Here is a 22424-nt window from a genome sequence, read left to right on the forward strand (position 1 = left end):
TCACCCCCGGCCGGGGCACAGGTCGCTCTGCACAGCCTGACCCCTGAGGGCGTGCCAGGACCCGGGATCGCTGGCACAGCTGTGGAACATCACGGCAGGACCCGGGACCGCGGGCACAGCTGTGGAACATCACGGCAGGACCCGGGACCGCGGGCACAGCTGTGGAACATCACGGCAGGACCCGGGACCGCGGGCACAGCTGTGGAACATCACGGCAGGACCCGGGACCGCGGGCACAGCTGTGGAACATCACGGCAGGACCCGGGACCGCGGGCACAGCTGTGGAACATCTCGGCAGGACCCGGGACCGCGGGCACAGCTGTGGAACATCTCGGCAGGAACCGGGACCGCGGGCACAGCTGTGGAACATCACGGCAGGAACCGGGACCGCGGGCACAGCTGTGGAACATCTCGGCAGGAACCGGGACCGCGGGCACAGCTGTGGAACATCACGGCAGGACCCGGGACCGCGGGCACAGCTGTGGAACATCACGGCAGGACCCGGGACCACGGGCACAGCTGTGGAACATCTCGGCAGGAGGGACTCTCCGATGACGTGGCCTGTTATTTCAGGTGGCGCGGCCGAGGCGGAGGTCAGGAAGGACCTGGGCGGTACAGCCCTGCCCGCCCTGAGCCCGCTCTCTCCCACGCAACACGCGAACCCCCCGCGTCCTCTGCTTTGCTTTGTGTAGTAATGCCCCCACCCACCACACAGAAGCACCCGATCGCCCCCGGGAACTGCCGTCAGTATTGAGGTTTGCAGCCCGGCAAGTTGGCCTTTGTACTGTCTTAACTGAGCACCGTGCTGTGTGCCCACGTCTGAGCCTGAACTGTTCACCTCGAGGACCGAAGATGGCGGCCTCCATCGGAGAAGCTCCTCGCCGTGCGTCTCGCATCTGCCCGCGCTCCCCTTCGTGCACGGCCCACGCGGACTGCCCCCCACTCTGCTTTCGGACATTCGTGTTGATGCCAGCCCGGCACCCGGCTAATCGCTTCCCCAAACCTCACCTCTGTGATTTCTTACAACAGCCGAGCCAGATGAGCATGGTGAACCCTATTTAACAGAGGAGAACTCAGGCTCAGAGAGGGTAAGTGACCTGCCCAAGGTCACACAGCCGGGGAGAGCCGGCGTGAGGACTCCGACCCAGGCTGCCTGTCTCTGAAGCCCAGTGATCATTTACCACAGGATCCATTTGTGACACTGCAGCCAGCATGAGGGACAGGCCATCCATGGGTAGTCCTGGTCACTTCCTCCAACTAGAGATCACTGGGTCAAAGGGTGAAAACGGTTTTCACATTCTTTCGAGTCAGTGCCAAGTGCTCTTCCAGGAAGCACCATCCCACCACTGCCCGCCCCCCTGACCGTTTCTCATAAGTGACCACAGTGAGTGCCAAGGGCTGACCCTCAGGTCACCCACAGCTGCCCCTCCGACCCCCGTTAGTCTGGGCTGATCCAATTGGCTAAATAGAATGTAACAACAAGCCACGGTCTTGATTAGGGTTGTAAAGTTATGAGTGAACTTGGACTTTTATTTGTAGCAGGCAGAGGTCTGGGTTCGACTGCCCGGCCCTGACCTCTGTGAACGTGGGCGGTCACAGTCCGACCGGTAGCGGTGTAACCGGGACGAGGTGGCCCCTGCCAGGCCGGCTCGTGGGGCAGGTGTGGCAGGAAGGCCGTCGTTCCCTGTCCTGGCAACTCCGTGATGGGGACTCGTGTGTACTGGTGGGGAGCGAGGTCTGCCTTCCCATCCGGGTCCTCCAGAGAATGTCAGCGCCCTCACACCCTTACCAAGAACAGAAACACAGCCAGGTGCAGTCAGGGTGTCCCCAGGCCATTCTCCTGCTCAAGGGCCTAATTGTTACAGACAGGGTTTGCAGAAAAGGACAGTAGTGACCCAGTCAGGCCCCAGATAGCCCATTCTCCCACCGGGGACATCTGTCTGCCTGTGTCATGAGGCAGATTCAGCTGCAGGTTTTCACTCTCGGGAGGGTGTGAAGAGGTTTCGAACTGGCCTGGCCTCTGGCCTCTGGGGTGAGTGACATCAGCACAGGCACAGCCTGGACAGGGTCCCCCCCCACGACTCGGGGCGTACGTCACGCTAGCTCCTTTGTGCTGCATTTCCACCTTTGCGGAGGGCTCGCTGCTCCGGTTGGGACAAGGAGGCCCAGAGAGGTCAGGAACTTGCCCAGGGTCACACAGCACAGGCCCAGGTAGAGCCGGGATCTGAATCCAGGCGGCGCCCACAGCCGGGCCCGCAGCTGCTCAGCTGACATCTTGCCTGTCCAAGGAGCCAACGTGCTCTTGGAGAAGAGGAATGAAGGATTTCCAACCGCTCCAGTGACCCTCACCGGCACACAGCTCCTGCTCCCTGGGGCGTGGGGAGGGGACAGGGAGACCGGGAGAGGCCACTGCCCCACCCTGAGCTGGCAGGTGGCAGGTGGCAGGTGGCGGGTGCGCACCATCAGGCGCTGAGAGGGGCACGACTGACCAGACTGAGTCGAGGGGACTTGGGGGACCCCAAGATCCCGCAGGTTCAGTTTCCAGACCTCCCCAGATGCTCTCTTGAGACGTGACCTTCTGGGTAGAGGAGGGCAGCTGGGTGGCCCCTTGTCCTTCAGACTCCCAGGACACCAAGCAGGGAACGGGTCAGATGTCAGGCTCCCCTGATGGGACCCCAGGAACACACTGTCACCACCACACAATCATCAAGGGCTACGTGAAGAAGGTTTTATGTTGTACATTGAATAACCTACCAAAACGTGTAACCCGTGTGTTGCTTCGATCGCTTTGTACTGAGTTGTGATGATGACCAATCAGAACAACTCGTTAAATATGTGAAGCCTTGTGACCACAGATATTGCTAGGAAATCAATTTTCATGTTGACTTGGGAATTTGCAGAGAACAGTACGGGCGTTTTTAATCTTTAAAATACGTGAGATGTGCATACAGTTCGGGGGGGGGGGGTGTGTGCAAACACGCTCTCCAGGCAGAACAGGGTGAGGTGGCGTTCCTGCTGGCGCCGAGCGCTGGGAGGTGGGCTTTGTGAGTGATGGGGGGTCTCCCTTTAGCGTCCGCATTCCGCTGGACGGGCTCCAACGGAACGACGTCAGGACTAAGAGCTCACCAGACACGACGTCCTCTGCCGTGGTGAACGTTCAGTGAGAACCTGTAGGTGTCGACTCAGCAACGTACGAGGCTGTGCGGGTTTTCAAGGCTCTGGCGCCTGTGACCGCTGAGGGCTGTGCGGGTTTTCAAGGCTCTGGCGCCTGTGACCCCTGAGGGCTGTGCGGATTTTCAAGGCTCTGGCGCCTGTGACCGCTGAGGGCTGTGCGGGTTTTCAAGGCTCTGGCGCCTGTGACCGCTGAGGGCTGTGCGGGTTTTCAAGGCTCTGGCGCCTGTGACCGCTGAGGGCTGTGCGGGTTTTCAAGGCTCTGGCGCCTGTGACCCCTGAGGGCTGTGCAGGTTTTCAAGGCTCTGGCGCCTGTGACCGCTGAGGGCTGTGCGGGTTTTCAAGGCTCTGGCGCCTGTGACCCTGAGGGCTGTGCGGGTTTTCAAGGCTCTGGCGCCTGCGACCGCAAGGACCGGGCCTGGGCCTGGCTGAGGTGCTGGGCTGCAGGGACCTCCCGGGGGCCTCTGGCGGGGCGCTCGCTCTGCTGCCGTGCCTGGCTTTCAGGTGCCCCTGGGGCTGGAGGGGCAGTGTGTGGGGTGAAGGCTCAGGTGCCCTGGTGGCCAGCTGTCCCAAGGGCCGGTGCCCTGTTCTCCCCCTGGCAGCGTGCCCCCAGCCCTCCACAGGCACTGCAGTGACGCTTCCAGGGGCAGGAGGGGTGTGTTAGGGGTCAGGGGGTAATAGGGTTCATGGTCAAGTGTCTCAGGCCTCACACCCTCTTGCAGAGGGTCCAGCCTTGTCCACATGGCGTGGGGGAGGGGCAGGAAGCTTCACAGTGGTCTGAGGAGGGGCTGACCACAGGGATTCATCTGTTACCTGCCACATGGGACCTCCCCACCGAGAACAGAGCCTAGCGCATAGTGGGTGCCTTTCTGATCCATTCGGTTCTGCGCTGGGACAGCGAGCATCAGCGCTTCACCCTGGTGGGGTCCCGGAGCGAGGGAGGGACTCTGGTGTCCTCCCAGCTCGGTGCCCCTTTCTGGAAGCTTCCACGAGGAAGTCCACCCAACTCCAGGCTGAGGGGCCGGAGCTGGAGCCTGTGCCTGCCCCCCCCACCCCAGGGTCAGCCACCCGAGCCGCCCGTCTGCGTCAGGTGGGGGGCTGTCCGGGGTGGGTCCGCTCGGGGCGCGTCCCTGCCTGCTAACACCCGCCTGGCATGCTCTCCCCAGCTTGCGGCTGCGACCTGGCCGAGGGCGGCTTCTTCGTGCGCCAGGGCGAGTACATCTGCACGCAGGACTACCAGAGGCTGTACGGCACCCGCTGCTTCAGCTGCGACCAGTTCATCGAGGGCGAGGTGGTGTCGGCGCTGGGCAAGACCTACCACCCCGACTGCTTCGTGTGCGCCGTCTGCCGGTGAGTGGGGCCGCTGGGCTCCTGCGCCCGCCTGGGCGGGGTCCTCCCCCCTCCGTCCCTCCCGCCCTCCCTGGGGGGCACAGTGGCAGAGGGCAAGCAGGGCCCAGCCAAGGGCGGCAGGTGCACCTGGATGGCCGCTCCCCGCTGCCCACCCTCTCTGCCCCAGACCCTGCGGCCTCCGCCCTTGCTCGTAGCACAGGACCGATCCTTCCCCGGGGCACAGAGGCAGCAGCACCGAGGCTGCAGGCCTGTGGCCTCCGCTGGCTTCCGGAAAGACCGCCCCCCCCCCCCGTGCCCTCCTCGGCCTCCCCCACCCCCTCCTCCCCTCGTCCGCAGCCCCACACATTCCGTCTCTCCTGTCGGGACGGCGGTGTCCACGCTGCAGCCCCTCCTCACCACCCACGCCGTCCTCTGCACGTCCACCGCACATCCTGCCTCTCATGCCCCCTGTCCCCGATTGGTGGGTGGCACCACCACTCAATCCACGTGCACGAGCCCCAGCCTCGGGAGGGGGTGTTCCATTTCGGGAAAACGAAGAATAAAACCCCCAGAGTCTATTCTGCTCTGTTCTCTCTGTCTCACCACACCCAGCTTAGCAGGGACTTTTTGGAGTGTTGCTCCCAAAGCCGTTGTCTGTAGTTACAACACGTGCGCCAGACAGAAACGAAAGCTCGGTACGGGGGATGTTGAGAGAGGGAGGGACGATGACAGGGAACATTTCTAACGGGAGAGTCGGCATGTGTGTGTGTGGCGTGCGTGGGTCAGAGCTCCCCCGAGGACTGTCTCAATGTTTGATTTCTGAGCACTTCGCTCAGAGCTGAGGCTTGATGTAATCACGGTGGACCTGAGAGATCACCTCTGGACAATCTGCTATTTTAAAAGTGAGAGCAGACAGCTCAGTCATGCTGGTGACTGGACCTACCCATCCACTACAAACACCTGGGAAATGGGGGAAATATACAAAACGAGGCACTGGGTCCCAGGCGGCTCAGGACGGAGAGAAGGAAGATGAAGGGATGGGGCCCCAGGGCTGCCCCGACCTGCTGCCTGGTGCAAGGAGGGGGCCCTCTGGAGCGTGGCATTCCTGCCGGTAGGTGATGGTGATCTGAGGGGCAGCAGCATGTAGAATGAGAATGCAGAGAGCGGCTGGACGGAAGCTCTGGAGAGCTGCAGAGAGGGGCTGTGCAGTTTTTGACCAGAGCCGAGTCGACGTTGAGGAATTTCACAGGGTGACCAGTTGCTGTAAGCTCAGCAGTTCCCAGGGCCGGGAGAGATTGAGTTCTGCCCGGGGCGGACAGTCCTTGCTGCGTAGCAGGTATGCAGTAGGCACCTCAGGCACGCTGTGCCTTACGGGTGGGACTAAGCCCTGGGCACAGGCCACGACAACCCTGCACCGACCAAGTACAAGTGAGAAACCTCAAAGAGACCAGGCTGGCCTGCAAACACGCCAAGCTGCCTGTCAACGCCGAGCTCAACACTCTTTACAGGAAGGAAAGAAAACCCAGCGCTCAGCACTGCAAACCTGACGGCGTTCCACAGGCCGTCAGACGCTACTGCTCACAGCGACAAAAATGTGACGGAAGCTGAGACGGCAGCCGTGACAATGACCCAGACATGAGAGCAAGGACGCCACTCGCGGTGACTCTAACGCAGCGTTGTGAACGTGTTCAGGTTGTTCAAGGAATGTTACCATCTCCAAAATGAAAAATTCCCTGGAAGGAATTAGCAGTAGATTAGCTTTTGCAGAGGAAAATATTGGTGAACTTGAAGACATAGCTATACACGCTTTTCCCCTAAAGCAAAGCAGGGGGGGGGACGGACTGAAAAATTTGAATAGAGACTCAGTGATTTGTGGCTATAGGGTTATTTGTCTGTCCCTTGAGGTTGGAAGGGGGAGACCCAGGGGATGGGAGAAGATGGAAATTTTTGAGGAAATTAAGGCTGAAAAATGTCCAGATGTGATGTAAACTATAAACTCATATTTCCAAAAATCTCAGAATAAACACAACAAAAGCCTACCAAGCCCACCATAATCAAATTTATGAGGTATAGAAGTAGGAAGAAAATCTTAAAAGCAGCAAGAGAAACACACACACACACACACACACACACACACACACGTTATAGACAATAGACTAAGAGAATGTCCATGGACTTCTCATTTGAAACTAGGTGCACCAGAAGACAATGAACAGCACCTATAAAGAACTGAAAGAAAAAAATCTATCAAACAATTCTATACCAAGACCCCCCCCCCCCCACAAAAAAGAAAACTTTTAAAAATGAAGACAAGACTGGTTAAGGGTTTGGTCTTCCTTCTTGGGGGTGATAAAAAAACATCTTCAGGTTGGCTTGGGGGATGGTTGTACAACTCTGGATACAGTGACAACCTTTGAATGGTACGTGGACTTTAAAGCATCCATGAATAAAAGTGTCAATAAAGCTGTCACACACACACACACACACACACAAATGAAGACTTGTGTAGGCACACATAAGCTTAAGAGAATATGTTGCCAGAAGTCAGCTCTACACATACAACAAAGTTACAGGAAATTCTGCAACCAGAAGAAAAATGTCAGAAGACATCAAGAAGATGCAGAAAGCAAGCCATCAGCTGGTAGATAGTATATATTTGAGGAAGGACTGGGATCCACAATATATAAAAGTCAATAAAAAGAAAACAAAGAAAAGAAAAGAAAAACCCAATAAAAAAATGGACAGAAGAGTTTAACCGATAGTGCACAAAAGAATACATATTAATGACCAGTAAACAGATGAAACAAGCTGGATTAGCCACCAGGGGAGTGCAGATTAGAATTATGTTGACGTAGCTTTACAGAGCCACTAGCATGACTGAAACTAAGAGATGGATGGTGTCAAGTGTTGGCGAAGATGTGGAGCAGAAGGAACTCTCATACATTCCTGGTGGGAACGCAAAGTGGTATACAGTAATCTCCATGGAAACCAGCTTGCCACACACACCTAGTTAGTATATGACCCCAGTACTTCCACTCCTCAGGGTTCACCGAGAGAAATGAACACTCATATCCGGCAGACAGACTGCCAGCAAACGACTTTAGCAGCTGTACTTGTCACAGCCCCACATTGGAAAGAATCCAGGTGCCGCTCAGCAGTGAGGGGACCCTGTGATTGGCTCATCCACGCAAAGAAACACGATCGGGCAGTGAAGAAAGGAACACACTACTGGTGTGTGCAGCCACACGAAGGAACCTCCGACGTGATGCTGAACAGGACGTCCAGGACTGTGTGCCGTGGGGTCCCATTTATATGAATGAAGTTCCAGAAGGGCAAGGCTAACCCATAGCAACAGAATGCCATTGTGGTTGTCTGGGCCAGGGTGGTGATGGGTGATTGCAGGTGATCCCAGGGGACTTTGTTCAGTGGACAGAATATCCCACATCATGTCTGTGGTGTTGGTTACATGAGCGTGTCCACTAGTCAAAATGGACTGCAATGATGTTGAATTCGTGAATGACAGCTGCCATTTATTCAACTCCTCCTGGCCCCAAGGTGGTATGTTGGATGGATGGATGGATGGATGGATGATGGATGGATGGGTGGATGGATAGATGGATGGATGCATGGATGCACGGATACATAGATGCACAGATGCATGGATGCATGGATGGATGGATGGATGCATGCATGGATGATGGATGGGTGGGAGGGTGGGTGGGTGGATGGATAGATGGATGGATGCACAGATGCATGAATGATGGCTGGATGATGGATACATGGATGGATGCATGGACACATAGATGCATGGATGCATGGATACATAGATGGATGGATGGGTGGATAGATGGATAGATGGATGGATGGATGGATGGATGGATGGATGGATGGATGGATGGAAGGATGTTTAGATGGATGGATGAATGGGTGGGTGGATGGATAGATGGATGGATGGATGGATGGATGGATGCACGGATACATAGATGCACAGATGCATGGATGATGGATGGATGGGTGGGTGGGTGGATGGATAGATGGATGGATGCACGGATGGATGGATAGGTAGGTAAATGGATGGGTGGATGGATGGATGGACAGATAGGTGGATGGCTGGGTGAGTAACAACCCTGTGACACAGGTATTATTAGTCCCACTTTCTAGGTGAGAGACAGGAACTCAGGAAGGCTGAGTAATGTGCTTTGGATTACACAGCCAGAGATTTGCTCAGACACATTCAGGGAAGGTGAGGGACTCCTGCTCTATCCCAGAATTACCAGGCCGGCTGCAAGACAGTGCGCTGGAGAGAGGTCTGGAGACAGGCAGACCTCAGCGCTGAACACAGGGCAGCAGACAGCTGGGAAGGCTGCGAGCCAGCAGGAGCTCGGGACCCTCACCTGGCCCCTCAGTCACTCATTCGTTCATTTAACAATCACCCGTTGAGTACCTGGTATGTGTCATCCAGCTCCGAGGAAGGCAGAGGAGAGATGACAAAGGCTTAAGCCCCAGGAAGGGGCACATCCTGGTCCAGGTAGTTCTGCCCACTGGGTGCTGAGCTGAGGAAGGCACTGGCCCGTGGCTGCTGGGAGCTCAGTGGCAGCAGGTGGCAGAGATGGAGGTGGTCAGGACCCACAGGCATGCTCTGGGCCCTTGTCCACAGGGGGCCTGGCCCCAGCTCACCAAACAGCAGCCACCTGATCCATCTCAGTCACCAAAGGAGGATTGGCGGGGGGGGGGCTGCCAGGGCTGGGCCGGCTCTCAGCCCCTCAGCCAGCCTCGCCCCAGGCGCCCAGGCCTGCACCCTTGCCTCGGGCCTGGGATCGGCGTGCAGTGAGCGGGCGCTGGCTTTGGGTGCGGGATTTAAGTGGCTGCCAAAACACTCAGCAATGAAGGTAAAATACACTTTAATGCGATATTGAAATGAATACAAAAAAATCCATGGTGAATAAAAGGCCAAACTTTTAAATAAAAATGGGACCCAAAGTTTAGTGCCGTGGTGTCTACAGGGCGTGTCCTGCTGTTGCCCCCTGAGAAGCCCAGGCAGGGAAGCCAGGGAGATGGGAGCCAGGCGGGTCTGGGTCTGACTCGAGCTCTGCCTGCATTGGCTGTGTGTCCCCGGGACAGTTACACATCCTCTCTGAACTTCAGCGTTCTCATCGACAGAGAACAAGTGATGACCAACTTGGACAGCCGTCCCCACGTTGTGAAATGAGGCCCACGGCCTGTCAGGGGCCTGTTGTTGTTGAACTGATAGGAACAAAGCACCCGGGGCGGTGGGGTCAGAGGCGGCAGGGGAGCGTGGGGGAGGCCACTGGTGAGGACTTTCCGGTTGAGTGCTGCGGGCCAAGCCCCGGGCACTGGCCCTCGCCCCTCACCCCTGTGGCACTGTGGTCCCACCTGCCAGTCAGGTGGGGAAACCGGAGCCCAGATGGCAGGGACTAGTCTGAGATCACAGAGCGGGGACACCGCAGCCCCTGGATGGAGGGACCTGCCCTCCTCGGCCTGGGCGCCCTCATCCGTGAGGTCCCGGGGGCGGGGGAGGTGAGGGTGTGGATCTTGGGTGGGGCTCCCTCCGCCCCCGAGAAGAGCAGGAGGAGGTAGTCCTGGATCATCATCGTCCTCTTGTTTCAGGTTGCCTTTTCCACCTGGGGACCGAGTGACCTTCAACGGGAAGGAATGCATGTGCCAGAAGTGTTCCCTGCCCGTGTCCGTGGGCAGCAGCACGCACCCGTCCCAGGGCCTCTGGAGTGAGTGGGCGCGGAGGGGCGTGGGGGAGGGGCAAGGGGGAGGGCTGGCACTGAGCGGGGACAGGAGCGGAGGAAGGGGACCGAGTGACCTTCAACGGGAAGGAATGCATGTGCCAGAAGTGTTCCCACGTCCGTGAGCAGCAGCACGCCCCCGTCCCAGGGCCTCTGGAGTGAGTGGGCGTGGGGGGGTGTGGGGGAGGGGCGAGGGGGAGGGCTGGCACTGAGCGGGGACAGGAGCAGGCGTGGGGGAGGGGCGAGGGGGAGGGCTGGCACTGAGCGGGGACAGGAGCGGAGGAAGGGAGCCGAGGCAGGAACCTCTGGTGCGCTCATGCTGCTGAGTCTTGGCAGAGCCTGTGCCCGCCACCCTGTGCGCCATTCCTGCTTTTACATCTGACTCCCATCCTGCTTTCGGCCCAGCTCTGGTCTCCCTCTGCCAGGAAGCCCTCCTGGCCTACTTCTCCCTCTAGCTCACTCAGCTCCCCAGAGTTAATCTCAGGCCATCGGGAAGCCTTTGGAAGAACAGTTCAAAGGGCATTGAACTCTGGGCTTCTATGGTCAGGGGCTCCACATCCCAGGAGCCTGGCCAGGGTGTGTACACAGTAGGTGCTCAGTACATGGTTCTTGCATGAAGAAGCAGGTGGTCATTCCTGTAAAAGCACGCACGTCAGCTGGAGCATCACTGGCCTGCGGAGGTCGGGCAGAGAGTGAGCGAGGTGGGCGCTGGCTCTTCCCAGCGGGCTTGGCTCTCCCGGGGGAGCGGGCACTGAGCAGGGGCCCCGCCACTCCAGGACCGGCAGCTGCCAGGATCCTGCCCCGTGTGTGAGGTCGCTGCAGTGTCCCCGTGTCAGGGCCACGTGTCCTAGGACAGAGGAAGGGCTCCTGCTGACTCCCAGAGCCAGCCCCTTGCCCACGACCGACTTCTCCAGCGAAACACCTCCTCCCCGCCCACCCGGTTGCCGCCTGCTCACTCAGGTCTGCGCGCACCCGTCCTCCCGGCCCGCTCACTCACGTCTGCGCGCACCCGTCCTCCCGGCCCGCTCACTCACGTCTGCGCGCTCTCATCCTCCCAGCTGCTCACTCACGTCTGCGCGCTCTCATCCTCCCGGCCTGCTCACTCACGTCTGCGCACTCTCATCCTCCCGGCCCGCTCACTCACGTCTGCGCACTCTCATCCTCCCGGCCCGCTCACTCACGTCTGCGCGCACCCGTCCTCCCGGCCTGCTCACTCACGTCTGCGCGCTCTCATCCTCCCAGCTGCTCACTCACGTCTGCGCGCTCTCATCCTCCCAGCTGCTCACTCACGTCTGCGCACTCTCATCCTCCCGGCCCGCTCACTCACGTCTGCGCGCACTCATTCTCCCAGCTGCTCACTCACGTCTGCGCACACCCGTCCTCCCAGCCTGCTCACTCACGTCTGCGCACTCGTCCTCCCGGCCCGCTCACTCACGTCTGCGCACTCTCGTCCTCCCGGCTGCTCACTCACGTCTGCGCGCACCCGTCCTCCCGGCCCGCTCACTCACGTCTGCGCGCACTCATTCTCCCAGCTGCTCACTCACGTCTGCGCACACCCGTCCTCCCAGCCTGCTCACTCACGTCTGCGCGCACTCATTCTCCCAGCCTGCTCACTCACGTCTGCGCACTCTCATCCTCCCGGCCCGCTCACTCACGTCTGCGCACTCGTCCTCCCGGCTGCTCACTCACGTCTGCGCGCACCCGTCCTCCCGGCTGCTCACTCACGTCTGCGCGCACTCGTCCTCCCGGCTGCTCACTCACGTCTGCGCGCACCCGTCCTCCCGGCTGCTCACTCACGTCTGCGCGCACCCGTCCTCCCGGCTGCTCACTCACGTCTGCGCACTCGTCCTCCCGGCTGCTCACTCACGTCTGCGCGCACCCGTCCTCCCGGCTGCTCACTCACGTCTGCGCACTCGTCCTCCCGGCTGCTCACTCACGTCTGCGCGCACCCGTCCTCCCGGCTGCTCACTCACGTCTGCGCACTCGTCCTCCCGGCTGCTCACTCACGTCTGCGCACACTCGTCCTCCTGGCCTGCTCACTCACGTCTGCGCACACTCATTCTCCCAGCTGCTCACTCACGTCTGCGCGCACCTGTCCTCCCGGCCTGCTCACTCACGTCTGCGCACACTCGTCCTCCCAGCTGCTCACTCACGTCTGCGCGCACTCATTCTCCCAGCTGCTCACTCACGTCTGCGCACACCCGTCCTCCCAGCCTGCTCACTCACGTCTGCGCGCACTCATTCTCCCAGCTGCTCACTCAAGTCTGCGCGCACCTGTCCTCCCGGCCTGCTCACTCACGTCTGCGCACACTCGTCCTCCCAGCTGCTCACTCACGTCTGCGCGCACTCATTCTCCCAGCTGCTCACTCACGTCTGCGCACACCCGTCCTCCCAGCCTGCTCACTCACGTCTGCGCACTCGTCCTCCCGGCCCGCTCACTCACGTCTGCGCACTCTCGTCCTCCCGGCTGCTCACTCACGTCTGCGCGCACCCGTCCTCCCGGCCCGCTCACTCACGTCTGCGCGCACTCATTCTCCCAGCTGCTCACTCACGTCTGCGCACACCCGTCCTCCCAGCCTGCTCACTCACGTCTGCGCACACTCATTCTCCCAGCTGCTCACTCACGTCTGCGCGCACCCGTCCTCCCGGCCCGCTCACTCACGTCTGCGCGCACTCATTCTCCCAGCTGCTCACTCACGTCTGCGCACACCCGTCCTCCCAGCCTGCTCACTCACGTCTGCGCGCACTCATTCTCCCAGCCTGCTCACTCACGTCTGCGCACTCTCATCCTCCCGGCCCGCTCACTCACGTCTGCGCACTCGTCCTCCCGGCTGCTCACTCACGTCTGCGCGCACCCGTCCTCCCGGCTGCTCACTCACGTCTGCGCGCACCCGTCCTCCCGGCTGCTCACTCACGTCTGCGCGCACCCGTCCTCCCGGCTGCTCACTCACGTCTGCGCACTCGTCCTCCCCGCCTGCTCACTCACGTCTGCGCGCACTCGCCCTCCCGGCCTGCTCACTCACGTCTGCGCGCACCCGTCCTCCCGGCTGCTCACTCACGTCTGCGCACTCGTCCTCCCGGCTGCTCACTCACGTCTGCGCGCACCCGTCCTCCCGGCTGCTCACTCACGTCTGCGCACTCGTCCTCCCGGCTGCTCACTCACGTCTGCGCACACTCGTCCTCCTGGCCTGCTCACTCACGTCTGCGCACACTCATTCTCCCAGCTGCTCACTCACGTCTGCGCGCACCTGTCCTCCCGGCCTGCTCACTCACGTCTGCGCACACTCGTCCTCCCAGCTGCTCACTCACGTCTGCGCACACTCATTCTCCCAGCGGTTCCTGCCAGCCTCGGTGCGGCCGCGGGGTCCTGAGCGAGAGGAGAGCCCCCCCACCCCGTTCCCGCAGGGCCCTGGATCTGGGAGTTCCAGTCTGCTTTTCCGTCATTTTCCAAAGCTGCATGTGGATTTAAACGGTGTGATCACTTAGGAGAGCCAGAGCTTGACCAGCAGTTCTGGGGACAGTTTGGGCTTTGGTTGGAGGATGCACCTGCCACTCAGGCCCAGACGCCCCGCCTCTGGCCCATGGAGCTCCCGTCTCCCCAGCTGCTCCCTGGGCTGCGTGCACTCGGTGCTCAGCCACACGGGAGTGAACTTTGTGATCTGTTCTGCGCGTGCTCACGCCAGCTGTCGTGTGACAGGGCCCCACAAGTACCCCGGTGGGACTGTCCCCCAGGGTCCCACAAGCACCCCAGTGGGACTGTCCCCTCTGTCCACTACCCCGGGACAGTTTAACTGCTTTCGTGGTGTCTGGGGACGCAGTGGTGAGACACCCCCCCCCCCCCACTGCTCTCAGGTGATGAAGTCTGGCTTTCACCTTCCAGGTTGCGGGGGCTGCGGCACAGAAATAAAGAACGGCCAGTCCCTGGTGGCTTTGGACAAGCACTGGCATCTGGGCTGCTTTAAGTGCAAGACCTGCGGGAAGGAGCTGAACGCCGAGTACATCAGCAAGTGAGTGGGGTGGGGCAGGGTGCCCGGCAACCGCTGGCACCTGGGGGCCTCCTGCTGCGTGCCCTGAGCTGGGACCTGGCGTGTCTGTCCCCACGGCCGGCCGGGCGGCTCCTCCCCCCATCCTCGCTCTCCGACCCCGGCTTGCAGAGGGCAGAGAGAAAGGTGCGATGAGCAGTCTCTCGGGGTCAGAGCACGTCAGGGGCTCTTTGAGCAACTTCATGGAGCGCTGTGCCCGTTCTGATGCCCTGAGGGAACAGAATCATCGCAGGAACTGATTGTATTAAAAAAAAAAAAAGGCTCTGCCGTAGCCTGACCTGTGGTGGCGCAGTGGGTAGAGCGTTGGCCTGGAACGCTGAGGTCGCCGGTTCTAAACCCCGGCTGGCCTGGTCAGGGCACATACGAGAAGCAACTGCTATGGCTTCCCATTTCTTCCCCTCCTCTCTCTCTCTCAAGTCGATAACTAAAATCACGCACGCCCACGAGCACACGTCCCTCTGGGGGAAACTGAGTCAGGCCGCTGGGTGCACCCACGTCGGTTTCCCAGGTGACTCTGTGCTCAGTTCTGCCAGGAGGCTGTGCTGAGTCTCCGGACTCTTTCTTTCAAGTACACGTGACCCCACAGTGACCTCAAGATAGAGTGCTTTCAGCAGAAGGCTCTCTGTGCAGGGGGGTGAGCCTCCGTCATAGTGACGGAATGGGGTGACTCAGAGGCAGCCTGGGGGACAGAGCGGTTAGAAGGAAGTGAGATGCCCAGCCCCCAGGACCCCCAGCCCCCAGGACGCCCAGCCCCCAGGACCCCCAGCCCCCAGGACCCCCAGCCCCCAGGACCCAGAGCCAAGCACGCGGCTGCCCAGCCCCCAGGACCCCCAGCCCCCAGGACGCCCAGCCCCTAGGACCCCCAGCCCCCAGGACCCCCAGCCCCCAGGACCCAGAGCCAAGCACGCGGCTGCCCAGCCCCCAGGACCCCCAGCCCCCAGGACGCCCAGCCCCCAGGACGCCCAGCCCCCAGGACCCCCAGGACCCCCAGCCCCCAGGACGCCCAGCCCCCAGGACCCCCAGCCCCCAGGACGCCCAGCCCCCAGGACCCCCACCCCCCAGGACGCCCAGCCCCCAGGACGCCCAGACCCCAGGACCCAGAGCCAAGCACGCGGCTGCCCAGCCCCCAGGACGCCCAGCCCCCAGGACCCCCAGCCCCCAGGACGCCCAGCCCCCAGGACCCAGAGCCAAGCACGCGGCTGCCCAGCCCCCAGGACGCCCAGCCCCCAGGACGCCCAGCCCCCAGGACCCCCAGCCCCCAGGACGCCCAGCCCCCAGGAAGCCCAGCCCCCAGGACCCCCAGCCCCCAGGACACCCAGCCCCCAGGACCCCCAGCCCCCAGGACCCGGAGCCGAGCTCGCGGCTGTCCAGCCCACACTACTCAGCAGCCTCCAGACTGTCCCAGAATTGAGGAGGAGGGTGCGTTGGTGTTGCCATGGAGACGTTTTCTTTGAATCTCCTGGGTTTGCTGCAGATGCACCGTGTGTGGGAAGTCACACAGGGCCCCCAGGTCAGCGCAGTCGAGAGTAGCCCCTGGCGCCCAGTTTCCATCCTCACCCTCCACCCCCGTGAGGCTGTGGGCAGAGGCGGTCACTGCAGCCCCAGGGGCCTGTCACCCCACAGCAGGTCCCTCCCCTCTGGCAGGCGTCCTGCGACCTGGAGAAGGTCAATCATAATAATCGTTGTGGCTATAAAATGAGCGTCTGGCCGGGGCAGATGAGGTACCAGCCGTGCCTGCATTTTCTCCCGCTCACGACCCTGCCCGCCGGCTCTGGTCTCACAACTCCTTCTGTGGGCGCAGCGTCTACGCCATGTGCCCGAGTCCGCCCTGTGCCAAGGGCCCGTGCCCCACGTGATGTCTCACTCATCACTGATTCCTGGGCACCACCAGCTGCGCCTGGCACGGAGTAGGCACGTCGTACACAGGCGTGCGGTGGGCGGGCCCCTGGCGTGCGGTGGGCGTGCGGTGGGCGGGCCCCTCCCCTGTGGTGGGCAGGCCCCTCCCCTCCCCGTGGCCCCTGCTCCTCCCTGCACGGCCGACACCTCTGCTGCCCCTCTCGGGCAGCGCGGTTTCCCCTCAACTCACCACGGCCGCTCCCTGGCGTCGTGGCATCCCTCAGACCTGGTCCTGGACGCGGGCGCCTTTGTCCACATGCCCTTTGGGACTCATATAAATTTGCAGGGTGCCCAGAGCCATTTGGGAAGGAGCTAGAAGCCCCCCCGAGGAGCAGTCTGGCCGTTTCCCGCGCTGGGTGTGGGACGTGGGGCAGAGTGGACCCGAAGGAAGAGTCACGTCTGTGGAAACATCTCTTGGTTCCCAGACGCGGCTTCTGTTCCCTTGGCTCAGGCTCCGGAGGCGCCACCAGCCCCTCACTCTGCCCCTGGGCATGAGGCACCCGCTCTGGGCAGCACCGTGTCTCCATTCATGAGATGGGGCCATCGTTGTGGTCTCTCCTGGGGGCTGGTGTGAGCGCCCCATGAACGCTCAGGGTGTTCCTGTTACTTGGAGGAGGAGGAAATGGTCTCGCCCCCATTTGTCGTGGCCCCTCTTGTAGGCGAGGGATGTCGGGTCTTGGGGGTTGCTGTGGTGACCCCGCCCGTCCTGACTGCCTGGCTCATTGCAGGGACGGGCTGCCCTACTGCGAGGCCGACTACCATGCCAAGTTCGGCATCCGCTGTGACGGCTGTGAGAAGTACATCACGGGGCACGTGCTGGAGGTACGTCCTGCTCCAGGTGGATGCCGGGCTCTGCCTGCCCCACGGGGACCAAAAGGGGCCTCGAGGTGACCAACAGTCCCTGTGTTTGTGCAAGAATCTGAACCCAGAGTCTTTGCCCCCTCGTTCTCCCAGCTCTGCTAGAGGACTGCTGGGAGTCGAGTGCCACCTCCTCCAGGAAGCTCTCCTGGAGTGTGACACTCTGTCCTGGGCCCTTTAAAAGTTAATAGAGCTGGATGCCTGACCAGGCGGTGGCGCAGTGGATAGAACATCAGACTGGGATGCGGAGGACCCAGGTTCGAGACCCCGAGGTCACCAGCTTGAGCGCGGGCTCATCTGGTTTGAGCAAAGCTCACCAGCTTGGACCCAAGGTTGCTGGCTTGAGCAAGGGGTTACTCGGTCTGCTGAAGGCCCGCGGTCAAGGCACATATGAGAAAGCAATCAATGAACAACTAAGGTGTCGCCACGAAAAACAAATGATTGATGCTTCTCATCTCTCTCCGTTCCTGTCTGTCTGTCCCTATCTATCCCTCTCTCTGACTCTCTCTGTCTCTGAAAAAAAAAAAAAAAAAAAGCGCTCTCTGTCAGATTTCTGTCGGAGTTCCCGCTGCTTGGCCAAGCTAGACAATAAAGCTTTAATGTGTAAAAAAAAAAAAAAAAAAAAAAAATAGAGCTGGAGAAGTGGGAAGGACTGAAGGTCCTGGGCCTACCCCTTCGAGTGTAGATGGAGAGTCTGAGGCCTGGAGCATTTCAAGTGCACGAGGAGGCAGGACTGTGTCCCCCATGGGAGGGACAGAGTGGTCGGTCCCCTGGCCGGCCAGGCCCCAGAGCACTTATGGGGCGGGTTCTCCTGGGAGCTGCCCGTGTGCTTCTTGATCTGGGTGGTGGTTACATGGGCGTCTCCCTCGTGAAATAGCGCGTGTTATACAATTTTCTGCGACTACTGTCCAGTAAGGGAGCTCCCGGGGAGGACTGGTACCACACCCCACCCACCGCTGCCCGGGCCAGCCCCTCCTCCACCTCACCCTGCTGTCCCTCCTCCACCTCATCCTGCCAGCCCCTCCTCCACCTCACCCTGCTGTCCCTCCCTCAGCTCTGTGCTGGCTGGGGCAGGCGGAGAGGTGGACCGTCCAGGGCCTGGCCCCTGGTCCCTGAGGGAGCGCACAGGTGACCAGAGGACCTCAGGGAGGAGCGAGGGGCTGAGCACTGGGAGGGGAGGAGGCGCTGACCCGGCCAAGGCACCAGAAGCTGCCTCTGGGGGTGAGGAGGGGCTGGGAGTTGAGGCTGCGAGGCTCCCCCAGCCCCCGGGACGGACTGCGTGGATCTGATGTGCACTGTCAAGAGCTCCCTTCAGCTGCGCTGAGGCTGGACTGGAGGTCTGGGCTGGGGGACAGCCGGGAGGGAGGGGCAGAGGACAGGCGTTCCCCTGGAATCCCCAAGGATTCCGGCTCTGCCTGCAGCTGGTGCACCGGAGACCCCGTCGTTCAGAAGGTTCCGCCGCTGGGATTCCTCAGTGAACCCGGATTTACTTTTCCCACAGTTACATGTGACGTCCAAGCCGCAGGCGCAGAGCTCCGAGGGGCCTCAGTGTCGCCTCCCTGCCAATCTCAACCTGGGGCTGGTGAGGAGGGGGCGGGGGCAAGGCGAGGTCACACCCGCCCCCACACAGTGCTGGCCCTCCTGCCGCGCAGTGGGAACGCCCTCGCTCTGTGGGGCTCCGCCCTCCGCCCGCAGGGGCCCCTGAGGGTGGATGCGATTACACAGGCGCAGGTGCGCAGTGTGCAGGGCTCAGAGGAGGGGACGTCTCCCAGAACACCATCCGAGTTCGCTGACCTTTAGGGCCGGTTTCCCTACAGGCTTTTCTCTTTCCCTGTGAGGTCATCACATCTGATACCAGACCATTTTGGACAACTTCATATCCTGATTTTTCTCAACTCATATATACTTTGTAACAGATTGCTGTGCTTTTGTTTTCTTCCGTTTCGGTTTTTTGTAGCATGGATCTTTTTTATTTACATAAAACAGTAAAATGTTTATTTTCTTAGGAGAAAAAAAAAACACGTGGGGAAGAGGGATTTGAAACGGTTGTGATCGCCCTTCCGTCTGCACCCTGAGCAAAGCCAGTGTCGCGAGTTTGATCCTTGATTAGATACCAAGTAAACGAAACAACCAACCGGGGCTGCTCCCTCCTGGTCGCTCCCAGGAGTCAGGTCACAACACGCTTTAAATCGATAAGAGCTTTTCTGCATCTTAGCAGAGAAGCAAGGCTGGCCGTAGCAAGCGCCCCATCTCCAAGCCCCGCCAGCGAGAGGCAAGGCTCTGGACCACTCCGGAGAGACAGAGAGGAGGGAGAGAGGGAAGGAGGCGTTTAGAGGCGGACCGGTCTAGAACAGAAGTTCTGATATCTGAGCTCACCACTGCCCCGTCTTCTAGAAGACAGGTCGGAGACCCTCTGTGCCACCCGCAGTATCTCGGGGGATTTTGCTGCCACAACCCAGACACAAGAGGACTGACAAGTTGCACCAAGTTTCAAGGTGTAGCAGCAGAGAAAGTAACCAGAGCAGTTTCTTGTTTGTGCTTAGCAGCATTCCTTTGCAAGGTCCGTAGGAAACCCTGTCGTTTCCTGGGGCACAGGCTAGGGAGCGGGATTCTTCTGTGGTCACGCTGTGTGTTCCTTGAAGAGGGCGACCTTGGCACGGTTTCGACCGGGGTGTGTGACCTGCGTGCGCAGTGAAGCAGCTCCTCTCGGGCGGAGTGTCAGGACGGGTGCAAAGCGACACCCTCTTCCCCGGACAGGACAGGCACCTCCACCCTTCTCTACTTTTCTGTCCGGACGGGTGCAAAGCGACGCCCTCTTCCCCGGACAGGACAGGCACCTCCACCCTTCTCTACTTTTCTGTCAGGACTGGTGCAAAGCGACGCCCTCTTCCCCGGACAGGACAGGCACCTCCACCCTTCTCTACTTTTCTGTCAGGACGGGTGCAAAGCGACGCCCTCTTCCCCGGACAGGACAGGCACCTCCACCTTCTCTACTTTTCTGTCCGGCCTCCCGAAGACTCCTCGCCGGCTCTCGAGAGATGTGCGTGCCTGTTTGCTCTGGGGGTCGACGAGCTGAGCCCAGAATCTCTCTGTTAGTTTTCGTTCTTCCATTTGAACCGGAGCTTTCTTTTTCCTCCGAGTTCTCTTGGTCCTTCGCTGCTCTTTTCTGCTCCTCCTCTGTCTTTTTTTTTTCCTTTTTTTTCTTTTTCTTTTATGTCTTGGACCTCTCTCACCGATCTGATCCTGTACTCATCGTCAAACACCTCTCCGTTCCGGGCGTGTCCCACCACCTGGGCGCCCTCTGCATTCTGAGCAGTGGTGGCGGGGCTGGGGGGAGGCTCAGCCCACATGGTCTCCTTCACTGGGTTCCCGCGGGCTGAACTAACTGCAGATCATCTCTACGGGGACGGGGACGGGGACCTTTCCCTTTTCTGAAATGAGTGATTGGCCTTAGAGAGACAGAGAGAGGAAGGGAGAGAGACAGAGAGAGGAAGGGAGAGAGAGAGAGGAAGGGAGAGAGAGAGAGAGAGAGCGAGCATTCGTTTGTTTTCCCACTTAGTTGTCCCTTCGTTGTTCATTTCCCGTCGGTGCTGTGACCAGGGATCAAACCCCCAACCTTGGTGTTGTTTCGGGACGACACTGTAACCGACTGAGTTAACCGGCCGGGACCATTTCTCTTTTCTTTAAACACGAAGTAAATTGACCTTCCTGCTGAGCTGGTCAAGATGTGTGCATCTTGGGTGCTCGTGGTGGTGGTGGGGGGCTGCGCTGAAGATGGCAAGCCTCTTGCCCCCCCCCCGCCCCCTCCCGTTCTCTCCACACCTAGCTTCTTCCTCCTTCTTCCTCTTCTTCCTCCCCCTCTCCATTGTGTGTCTGGGGCTCCCCTGCTCCCCAAAAACCCTGAAGCTGGTCTTGTATATGTGTGTTCGTGGGAAGTGGTGGCCCTGGGGTTTTTTTTTGTATTTTTCTGAAGCTGGAAATGGGAAGAGACAGTCAGACAGACTCCTGCATGCACCCGACCGGATCCACCCGGCACACCCACCAGGGGGCGACGCTCTGCCCCTCCGGGGCATCGCTCTGTTGCAACCAGAGCCATTCTAGCGCCTGAGGCAGAGGCCAAGGAGCCATTCCCAGCATCCGGGCCAACTTTGCTCCAATGGAGCCTTGGCTGCGGGAGGGTTAGAGAGAGACAGAGAGGAAGGAGAGGGGAAGGGGTGGAGAAGCAGATGGGCGCTTCTCCTGTGTGCCCTGGCCGGGAATTGAACCTGGGACTCCTGCACGCCAGGCTGACGCTCTACCACTGAGCCAACCTGCCAGGGCCCGGCCTTGGGTTTTGTTTGTTTTGTAACAACTTTATTGGGATACTGTTCACGTGCCACATGACTCACCATTCTAAGTATGCGGTTCAGTGACTGTTCATGTCTTCACAGAGCTGGGCTGCCATCCCCACAGTCCATCTTAGAGCATTTTGTCACCTCTCCAGAACCCTGTCCCTTGCAGCTGTTACTCCCTACCCCCTGGAGCCCGTGGCCACCGTGGCCCTCCTCTCTGTCCCCACGTCTCCCTGCTCTGACATCTCCTACGCCTGGAGCCCGGGGACCTCCTCTCTGTCCCCACGTCTCCCTGCTCTGACATCTCCTATAAACGGAGCCCGGGGACCTCCTCTCTGTCCCCACGTCTCCCTGCTCTGACATCTCCTACGCACGGAGCCCGGGGACCTCCTCTCTGTCCCCACGTCTCCCTGCTCTGACATCTCCTACGCCCGGAGCCCGGGTACCTCCTCTCTGTCCCCAGGTCTCCCTGCTCTGACATCTCCTACACAGGGAGCCCGGGGACCTCCTCTCTGTCCCCACGTCTCCCTGCTCTGACATCTCCTACGCCCGGAGCCCGGGGACCTCCTCTCTGTCCCCACGTCTCCCTGCTCTGACATCTCCTACGCCCGGAGCCCGGGGACCTCCTCTCTGTCCCCACGTCTCCCTGCTCTGACATCTCCTACACAGGGAGCCCGGGGACCTCCTCTCTGTCCCCACGTCTCCCTGCTCTGACATCTCCTACGCCCCGAGCCCGGGGACCTCCTCTCTGTCCCCACGTCTCCCTGCTCTGACATCTCCTACGCCCGGAGCCCGGGGACCTCCTCTCTGTCCCCACGTCTCCCTGCTCTGACATCTCCTACGCCCGGAGCCCGGGGACCTCCTCTCTGTCCCCACGTCTCCCTGCTCTGACATCTCCTACACAGGGAGCCCGGGGACCTCCTCTCTGTCCCCACGTCTCCCTGCTCTGACATCTCCTACGCCCGGAGCCCGGGGACCTCCTCTCTGTCCCCACGTCTCCCTGCTCTGACATCTCCTACACAGGGAGCCCGGGGACCTCC

The 22424-nt window shown here is 60.4% G+C and overlaps 1 protein-coding gene across 14 annotated transcripts in view; it reads left to right on the forward strand.

Moving 5' to 3' along the window:
• Nucleotides 1-22424, forward strand: part of ABLIM2 (actin binding LIM protein family member 2) — a 110096-nt gene that overhangs the window by 46617 nt on the left and 41055 nt on the right. For all 14 annotated transcript variants that reach the window (XM_066385492.1, XM_066385494.1, XM_066385489.1 and 11 more), the window contains exons 3-6: nucleotides 4338-4521; nucleotides 10129-10244; nucleotides 14137-14263; nucleotides 16924-17017. In XM_066385492.1, the coding sequence (XP_066241589.1) occupies nucleotides 4338-4521; nucleotides 10129-10244; nucleotides 14137-14263; nucleotides 16924-17017 (521 nt within the window). The remainder of the gene's footprint in view (nucleotides 1-4337; nucleotides 4522-10128; nucleotides 10245-14136; nucleotides 14264-16923; nucleotides 17018-22424) is intronic.

The sequence above is a fragment of the Saccopteryx leptura genome, chromosome 5, assembly GCF_036850995.1.
Source record: "Saccopteryx leptura isolate mSacLep1 chromosome 5, mSacLep1_pri_phased_curated, whole genome shotgun sequence".
NCBI classification, from domain to species: domain Eukaryota; kingdom Metazoa; phylum Chordata; class Mammalia; order Chiroptera; family Emballonuridae; genus Saccopteryx; species Saccopteryx leptura.